The sequence below is a fragment of the Phyllostomus discolor genome, chromosome 2 (genome assembly GCF_004126475.2).
Source record: "Phyllostomus discolor isolate MPI-MPIP mPhyDis1 chromosome 2, mPhyDis1.pri.v3, whole genome shotgun sequence".
Taxonomy (NCBI): Eukaryota; Metazoa; Chordata; class Mammalia; order Chiroptera; family Phyllostomidae; genus Phyllostomus; species Phyllostomus discolor.
Genome location: NC_040904.2, coordinates 8,538,310 through 8,548,147, shown reverse-complemented (window position 1 = coordinate 8,548,147; position 9,838 = coordinate 8,538,310). Strand labels below are relative to the sequence as shown.

The window sequence follows — 9,838 nt, the reverse complement described above, 5'->3', positions numbered from 1 at the left end:
TGCTTGTAATTCTTTGAGCATCTTGGATTCTAACATGTGACTAGTCAGTCATAGGTCCAGAAAGGAGAGAGAAAACAGAGAAGGAAATAATGCAAGCAAGTGTCCCAGACTAAAAGACATGGTTTTGCAGACTGCGGGGAGCCACGCAGCTCCCAGCACCACGGATGGAGAAGGAGCCACACAGGGGACATAGTGAGCATCACGGGGGATGACAGGACCCAACAGAAGCTTCCAGGGGTGGGGAAGCCCGGCTCACACTCAGCCTCGGAATATGGAAGGCAGCAGACTTCTCCGTCTCCAGCACGTGGGGGCTGGGAGACAAGGGGCAGAGCCTGAAGCCTCTGAAAGGAGAAGGGATGGCAGCCAGACCCTTGCTGTGTGCACCTTCTCCCCTGACAGCCATGGCAGGTACAGATGTCTCTGGTGAGGCAAGTGGCCTCCTTGCCCGGGAGAGTACTGGAAGGTATCCAGTGTGTGTTTACTCTCCCCCCGAGATGAGGGAGTAAAACAAGGGAGCGATCAGGGGCTCCGCCAGCCGAGGCCATGGAGGGCACCCACAGGACGACGGGGAAGGGAGATCCCCAGACAGCAGACCCTGTAGCCGCAGGCTGCTGCAGTAGAAAGACAGAGGGCCCGGGAGCGACACTTCGAGGGGGCGGAAGAAACGGGCAGTCCATGCAGAGTCCTGGCCGTGAGGGTGTGGGCAACCAGGCACCCCGCTTCCCCCCATTTTCCTGTTGGGATCTTGCCGCAGCCCCCACAGCAGGAGGCAGATGCCCAGGGCCAGGGACTTTTTGACCTTCCTTGGCATCTAACCCTCCCTCCTTTCATTAGCTCGGCCTCCTTGCCCTGCACCCACAGCTGTAACCAGGCTGGGGCAGGTGGGGACGCCCCGAGGCCGGGGCATGGCCTGGGTGGACTGAAGCGACCTCGGGGTGGGGCATGAACACGCAGACCTGAGCCGCCGGGAGCCTCCTGTGGGGCAGACCAGTGCGCTGGGCTCGGTGGGGAGTACGGTGCTCTTGTCTGTGCTGTTTATTTAAAAGGACAGGGCTGGTGGGACCGGCGTGTGCAAGAACAGCAGTGCCAGATCACACGTAACCCACTTAAGACAACAGAGTGCTTCAGACTGCGCAGCACACCCATCGTCGGGGCAGATGCCCCTTACAAAGACTTCGTTTCAGGAACGCCGGTCTGCGGATGAGTCACTCCTTAAGCATTGTAATAGCAGGACAGGGCTGTTGGTTTCATTGTTCAGCCCTCTCGTTAACTCAATCTGGCTTCTGTGATTTACAGTTCAGAATAATCAGGCCTTTCCTTCCCGGGCTGGGCGGGCATCTCCTTCACGTCTGCGGCCCCCTGTAGTGGGAGCACCTCAGGCAGGACTGGCCCTGGGGTGGCCCAGCGGGGGCTGGACAGTGAGCACGCAGTCGGGGATGATACGAGTTGGAGCGCAGAGCTGCTTTGCCGGCCATTTGCACCGACGACGGCACCGCCGCGCCTGGAGGACGCGGGCGGTGGTCTGGCCGTGGGGTCCCGGCAGTGGGCCGTGTGTGCGCCGCCCACTCCCTCCCAAGCCCCCTTGAGACGCCTCCCTTCACCCAACAGCAAAGCTGGGGGACAGTGACTGGATCCAGAGCCAGCATCGGGGTTCCCCAGGCTCGCTGAGTGCGTCCGTGGGTCCGCAGGTGGGCTTCCGAGAGGCCGGTGCTGACCCTCTGGAGGAAAACAGGCCCACCCCAGCGCCACGGAGCACAAAGAGGGCGCTTCACAAGCCGCCCCCGACAGCGGCGGAAAGCAGGGGCCACCGCTGCCCCACGGCTGTGCTTGGAGCAGCGCTCGTCCAGGGACAGCCGCCACTGCTCCGCCGTCCCCAGCACAGCGGGACGTGTCTGCGAGCTCCCTCACTCTCACCTGCCTGCTGGTTGGTGCCGGCTCCGGCTGGAACCACTCACAGCCTCTGCGTGTGGCTGGTCTTCCCCACCGCACGGTGGCCAGGGGCCCACGGGCAGTGGTCCCAAGAGCGAGCTAGGTGGGAGCGGTCCACCCTCGGTGTAAACCTCTCAGTCACCAGCGTCACCACCACCTCCTGCTGCTCTGACGTTACAGTGGTGATGAAACCTCACCCAGTTTCAGGAGGAGGGGCCTCACTTGATGGACGAAGTCTTAGAAGAACAAGGGGGCTGAAAGTGCTGCCGTGGCCGTCGTGGAACACACAACCTGCCACCTGACCCCGGACACCTGCAGAAAGAACGACCTTCCCGGACAAGGAACCAGGAACTGCAGTGGCTTTGAGCTGCTCGGCGCTAAGGTGGACAGTAACGAAACCACGCCTTACCTCATGAATAGAAATGGTTTCCAAACCCAGTCTCCCCCTGCCTGATCCCCATCCTCATGGAACCTGGCACCTCGGGTGCAGAGAGCTGGGTCTGCACCCCACTCCGGGTCTGGACAGGCCGCCCTCGCTGCTGGTGGCCGTCCTGGGCCCGCAGCCGAGGTCCCCTCCCCGCCCACCCCACCGCAGAGCGTCCTCAGACAACCAACGGTGTTTTGTGTGCTTCTCGTTCACCGGTGGGACTGTGCGACAGACCTGGTTTTGCTTTTTCCTGCATCCTCATCTATCTGAGAACCTAGTTTTTCACACCATTTGTGGCTCCGCTTCCATTTTGGATGTAGAAAGCCACGAGAACATGACAGGCACCCTGACAATGAGAAAAGGTGGATAATATGCAAAATCCAAACTCAAGCTCAGAGAGTTGTGGTCACAAGGCTACCAGGTGACTCCATCCCAAAGAGTGGCAAGCCCTCCAGAGTGGAAGGGGACACAGGGTGCTCCCCTTGGCAGTGCAGGAAGAGGAGGCAGCTGCAAAGGGGAGGGCTGGGGACTGGGGCAGGGAACTGGAGACACCCCACCCTGCCCCAGGTACACAGGCCTGCCACCCCACCCACCACACCAGCCTTCCCTCCTGTGAAGCCAAAGCCTTAACCCACTGGGGCAGAAACAACCCCGTCCCCTCCCAGTAAGAACCACTACTTGGTGGAGGGGAGCAGAAAACCTTTCAGATGCAGGCTCCGGCCCTAGACCCCACCCAGCTGTGTCTGCCGCAGAGGTAGGAGCGGGCAGACCGCCCAGGTGCTGAACCTTGAGCCCCGGACACGGCCTGCCTGCCACTGAGGCTGAACCAGGAACACACCCTGCCTCCACCTGAGCGTCACCTGGTCTTCTGCTGGGGGGTGGGGCCGGGGGGTGGGGGCTGGCCAGAGCCAGGTGCAGGCTTGCAGCACCTGCCGGAAGCTGAGGCTTGGCAGGAACACAGAGGAGACCCGGGCTGTGGAAATCTGAGGGTAACCGGAGCAACAAAACCCACACCCAGCAACGGGTCGAACAGACTGACTTGGCCCCACACCAGCGGCCTGTCAGAGGGGGTGCACCCGCTTCTGGGCCTGAGGACTACCTACTGTGGCCCCTACTGCTCTACAGAAAACAGGCGGCATTCAACCACAAATCAGGAGACACGGAACAAGGGGAAAACAACCCAGTGTCAAAAAGGAGAGATGCTGCCACGAGCCCTGCGTGCGCCCTGGCTGAGACTCATCACCCTTCCGTGCCGTTGGGGCCGGCAGTCCCACGGACACGCCCGCCGGCGGTGTGCAGGCTCCCGCTCGCACACACAGTGCTGCCTGCCTGGCCCTGCCTGATACAGTGCTCCCCACGCCTGCGCCCGGCACTGCCTGTGCCTGCTGCCTCCTGCGTCTGCCTTCCAGTGAGTGTCCTGCTGTCTTCCTCTCGATTTCTAGTTTTTTCTCATTGATTTGCAGCAATCTTCCCCTCACCCTAATTACGATCTCCCTGACAGCATTAGATGTAAGAAAGAAAGGGAAAGGCCCCTCTCGCCTCGTCACCTGTTTACAGTCCACGCATCCCTCACCGAACGGAAACCCTCCCTGTGGCTCTGCCCAAACCACCGGTGTTCGGTCTCATCATCTTTGCACCTGGATATTAAGATGTCTTTGCCCCAAGGCAACCAAGTCAGTTCCTGTGCTACCTTCTTCTGGCTTCCAAGTCACCCTGGGACGGACCCGGGGCCTCTGCTCTGACCCTCCTCTGATCAAAGCCACAGGTGCATGCTGGGGGCCCCAGCCCACGGCCTCCACACACTCACCTCCTCCTGCAAACGCCGCTTGCTCGGCCTCCCTGGCTCTGCTCGGCCGAGCCTTCCCTGCAAGCCCTTGGGCTGGCCATTCCGGGCTGACACGCACACCCTCCGGTTTGCAGACTCGGGGCTGCGCTAGACCCCCAGCCCCAGACACGAGCCAGCCAGGGCCTCACAGCCCACCTCTGAACACGCGTGGCTGTGCTGAGATGACATCAGGGGAAAATTGAGTTTACAGCAAAGTATTTTTTAAAATACACCTGACTTTATCTACCACCCATTTTCTAAAAACATCCAAGCAACCAAAGCTGCCAACATCATTAGAATGCCCCCGTCAGGCCTGCCGGGATGAGAGTTCCTCCTTTATGTCACAGCCACTATTGGCTTTCACGGGCTGAAGTCTTGGGCTCATTTAACCCATGATATAAAAAATAGAAATATCTGTGCAAGGTAATGCTCTCTGTATGTCAAGTGCGGAACTCCTCAGGCAGGCAACACTCCCTTGTCCCTCACGGACGCCAGGCCGGAGCAGGAGACCCTGCGGAGACGGGACCCCCTGTGCCCCGCCCACCCCTCGCAGAGGCCCGGCCCAGCCTGGGTCAGGGTGACAGAGAGAGCGAGCCTCCTGGAGCAGTGTGTGCTTCAGCGAGCCACGTGGGCTGCAACTGTGCAAGTTTCAGTGTAAAAATGCTGTGGCCATCCCAGGTCTCGGAGAAGGTAAGAGAATCTAACTAAAAAGGGCAAACATAATCTGTGCGAGGAATTTCTTCTTACCACGTGCACACAGCAGAGTGCACACAGCAGTGCACGCGGGCTGAACATAACGGCCCCCACCTGGGACGTCTGCACGAAGCAAAAAAAGGCAAAGCGCTAAACGTTCGATGCCAATTCAGTTCTCATTTTCAGGGTTTGCTGGGTCATTACTTGTTAACGCATCTCTCTCCAGATAGATAAAATTTTCTTTGTCAAAAACAGTACTTTTGAGCTACAGTAAACCTCACAAGCCAAATTTCTTTTCTTTCCAAGTAGAGCACTTGGAGTCTAGAGGTGACGGTCAAGGGCTGGGCCCCTACCTGGTTAAATGTCACGCCCACCCTCACCTCTGACCTCGAGGCGTCGGAGCAACAACGGAGCAGTGACTCCATTTCCGCCCGTCAGAGCCCCTCCCGACAGTGCGCTCGCTCGCAGCTGTGAGCCCTGGTCGGCGGCGGGATCCACGCTCTCAGGCGCCCTGTTTAAAGACGTGCAGGTGCTGACTCACGGCAGCCTCGGGGCGCAGTCTTGGGGGCGCCGACGCGCCCTCTGCAGCAGCCCAGACGCCTGTGCCGGGGGCCGGAGCGCCTGGCACTCGGCTTCCAGTGGGAGCCGTGAAAGGCAGTACCTCACTCATCAATCATTCTTCTCGTTTCTATCAGTCATAAGATTCATGATGAAATACAATAAAATGCAAATAGAACTTTCTAACTTTTTCCTGGAAAGCCAATGACTAACTGAAGTAATCGTAGATTCCTGAAAACGTTAACGGCTCCAGTGCAGGGTGACCCTGAGTTTTAAATGTGCAGGGGTCACCACGAACCCCAACTGTCACCAGCAAACACGTCAACAGCCTAAACGCGTAATTTAAAACGGGAAAGCGGCATGCGGTGACGTGAGCTTCAGAAAATAAAACTTCCATAAAGCGTGTTTCTATTTTTAATTTTTTTGCTTTGATAAATCAATTGCTTCACAAAAATCCCTTTTAAAGACAACAATCCAAGAAAACATATTGTTACAGTATTCACGTTTTAAAGATTGTCAGTTCATAGACCAAACGTAACTAAAACAAAGGCAGGCTGCCGAGTCACTCTGTCCCTGACGGCCAGCACTGGGCCTGTCACACCTCCCAGGCACGTCTGAGTTGGTCCAACACTCTCTCCCAAAGGGCAGAGTCGGGTCACCCAACGACGGGACGGAACCGAACCCCTAAACCCTCGGTGTGGGGCTGGAGCGGTGGCGCTCTGCGGCTGTGAACGGGCAGGGCCCTGGCCTCTGCACACAGGATACATGCTTACACTATTCACCATCTGGAACCAGAAGACTGGGAGCTGGGTCAGTCCACCAGCTGGAGCTGTCAGCCACCTGCTCAGCGGCTGAGCAGCGGGGACGACGTGCTTGTCTGGGGTCTCACACATTCAGAAGCCCCGTGCCTCAGCGGGGAGTTTAACCAGAGCAAAGCACCGGCCTGTTCACGGTGACAGCTCAGCAGAAGCGGTGCTTTCACAGGTCCTTGTGATGCCCGAGGGCTGGACAACGGGCTCCAACAAGGCGGACTCTGACAACCTGTGTGCTGGGCAGCAGTTTTCCGGACCAAACAGCCACAGCAGGCGGTTGTGAGGGGGAGAGGTCAGAGAAACTGCAGGCTAGGTCTGCCCAGGAGTGCATGCTCTCTAGGTGGCCTTCACCCTGGCCCCCTGATGGCAGTGACTGAGAGCTCAGGGCACTGGGCACCGGCTTCGGCTGCAGAGGCGCACGCTGTGCCCCTGGGCCCAGAGGCTTGGGTCCGGGCCAACGAGAGCCCTCGTGCAGCCGCCTCCGAACTGACGTGGTGTGCGCAGCCCTGGCTGACAGTCTGCTGCCCCCGTGGGCACGGTTTCTGGTGGGGGAGAGGCAATGACCATACGGAGCCCATACCCTCTGAGTGTGTCCACACTAAACCCAAGAGCAGGGTGGCCCAGAGGGACGGAGGGAGGGCGGGGCCAAGGAGGAGAGGGCTGGCTTCCACCGACTCTCGTTTCTGAGAAGTCCAGCAAAGTTAGAATTTAAGTAAAGCTAAAATGACCTTTTAAAGTTGTGTAGACTTAAAATAGTAAAAACTGTTCATAAATAAGGAATGCAATCAATAGCTGCTTAAAAATGGTATTATCTCCCCAAAGAGTTGACAGTCAAGTTTTTCTTTTTAAAGCTCCTGAAATATTTTTCTAAAAGAAATTCCTATTATTTCTCCCTGCCTTCTAGGTTATCCAGGAAGTAGTTTCCTATGATTGACTTTAATGAATCCATTTTTAAGGAAAAGTCAGCCCCAGAAAAAATCTGCTCTAGCTCTGAAAACCTCTCAAAGGGACCCTGGTCCACGACCAGCCGCTGTAGCTGCAGCCCAGGTATGGCAGCCTTCCCAGCCGCGGGCCCCTCCTTTGGGAAGGCGCCGACCCCCCGGCGAGCACCCCGGTGGGGTTACGCGCAGGCCTGCTCTGTGAAACGAGGTGTCCTGTTTCCTCTCTCTGCTCAACAGCCCCGCTTGCCAGCCAACAGATGAAAACCAATCAACCAAAGTAGACAAAACCCAGTCTACGATTTCGGTCCGTCTCGTCACCAGGAAACGGGAGCCCTAACGTTACTCCAGATCTCGTGTGCTGGAGAGGAGCGGAGGGCTCTGGAAACTCCAGAGTCACACCCACGAGGAGGACGCACGGGCCCCAGGACCGCCCGCACACGGCACACGTGCGGCCAACAGCAGGAGCGGTCAGCGAGGCCCCACTCGTTTCCGTCCCCTCCCTTCGTGGTCTCTGTCAGTCACGGAACAAAGGTGACTGTTTGCGACTTGTTAGCGTTCAGGTCTGAGCCAGTGGGATGGAGGACATTTTATATTAGTTTATAATAATAAACATTCTATGCGTAACATATGGCTGACTAACAAACCCCAAAACAATACGCGGCTAACGTGGTGTGGTCACCACTTAACCGCCGTCAAATGTAACTTAGGCTGAAACACGGACGGTGAGAGCTTTAACTGATCACTGTCTGCCACCTCACTTAGCGAAGTCCTGGTTGGCGGGTGCCTTGCCACGGACGTTTAGATGACGTGGAAATGCAATCTGAGCATTTACATCTGAACTAAAATTTGAAGATGCCAAAATCTCATTAAATAGTTGTTTCTTTCATAGTAGTAACTGTAAATTATTACCCTAGCTATCTTGGGGCAGGTTCACGAAATTCAACCAATTCACCACACTCCAAATTGAAATAGTAAGCATGTATGGTTTCTTCTCTAGAAATTTTACCCTCAATATAGTCATAATCCAATTCATAAGGAATTTATAAAAATAGCTTTTTTATCCAATAAGTCCAGCAAGGTAAAAATAGGAGTTTCTTTCTATATATAGCGAACGGAACAGGCCCCCGGATGGCGGGGGACGCGGGGCCCTGGGGCTGTGTGCGCCCGCCGCGGAGTCGCGCCAGCTTGCTGCCGAGTCCTGTCCTGTCCGCCCTGCACCGGCGGCTGGAAGGTGCGGAAGCTTCTTTCAGCCCGTGGGCCACACAAGCCAGTCGGCCCACGAGGCCTGCTTTAACCACAGAACTCAGTTGAAACTGCACAATTCTCTACAAAACGGCAGCACCGATCCTTAACCTAGCCAGGGGCTCACGGGGGTGTCTGTCTGTCATCCATCACACTGTTAGCGTTACACCTTTAAAGACATTCCTCGGAAACCCACACGCACCCACACGCGTGCGCACACACTCGAAAGAGGTCGCTGCACCGGCACAGACGCTCTGGAAGCTCGCTATGAAATACAAAAGTGCACTCTTCTATATCTACATATAAAACAGATCAGAAATAAAACTGTGTAAAATGTTTGCTGTGCAAACTATTAAAAAGCCAGGCCCGCGGCCCTGGGTCCTGGCGCCCCCTGGGTCCCGGCCGCCTGGGTCCCGGCCGCGGCCTACTGCAGGGAGTCGCTGTTCTCCAGGACCAGCCCGCTGATGTGAGCGGGGGTGAGCGCGGCCCTGCCCGCCCCCGGGCTGTCCACGGACTCGTCCTCGCTCTGCTCCGCCATCATGACCTGCTGCACGGCCAGGGTGGCGCCGTCCGAGGACAGGGACTGGAGGCTGTCCACGTTCATGCTCACGGGGGTGGTGATCGTCACAACGGCTCCTGCGGCAGACCAGCAGAACGTGGCGGTCACTATTCGTGTTAGTGCTCGGCGGAGGAAAACGCGGTCACCCAGTGGGTGCTCCCTGCTTCTCTGACCTCCCGGGAAGACCCCTGTGTGTGCCCGGGAGGCGCAACGGGCACCTGGGAGGCTGCTTCTGGGGTGGGCCTCGGGCCTGGCCGAAGGCCTCAGGGGTCAGGGCAGAACGAGCGCCCCAAGAAGGACACGAGACTGGGGAACAGGAGAGGCCCACACAGACGTAACAAGGAAACAAAGCGAGGGGGGTGAGGTGGAGCGAGGAGAACAGCCGGGAAGGGGAAAGACGGAAAGAACCTGGGACGCGCCGATGCCTGTCTGTCTTGGGGACCTCGGTGCGTCTCACGTGCTCGCCCGTTAGGAGTCTCCAGCGTGTTAATACACGGCGAGAGCAAAGGGAGACACCGCTGTGGATGTTACATTTGGGGAGAGAGCTTCATTCACTCTTGCCTGAGCACAGAACACCGTCTCGTGTGCACTGGGGACAGGGACAGGACGCTGGGAATGAGGGTCGTCTCTGGAGAAGGCTGGACGCTCGGATGGAGGGGACATTTCTATTCAGTGGACAATCGCATTTGAACTTTTCCCCTGACAGACAGGCACTGCCTTTTCTGAAGGGGAGGACAGGGGCAGCGAGGAATAGTACCCTTCTACCTAATTATTGTATTAAAAGAGAAAATAACAACTTAAATTATTTGAGCACGAATTTAGGGCCACTACATATCAAAACCCGAGTGATAA

General features: G+C 57.2%; 1 protein-coding gene across 5 annotated transcripts in view; it reads right to left on the bottom strand.

Moving 5' to 3' along the window:
* Positions 1-5,828: 5,828 nt before the first annotated feature.
* PKNOX1 (PBX/knotted 1 homeobox 1) overlaps positions 5,829-9,838 on the bottom strand; it is a 53,693-nt gene continuing 49,683 nt past the window's right edge. For all 5 annotated transcript variants that reach the window (XM_036017474.1, XM_036017476.1, XM_028505061.2 and 2 more), the window contains one exon: positions 5,829-9,063. In XM_036017474.1, coding sequence (XP_035873367.1) covers positions 8,852-9,063 — 212 coding nt within the window. In that variant the 3' untranslated portion in view covers positions 5,829-8,851. The remainder of the gene's footprint in view (positions 9,064-9,838) is intronic.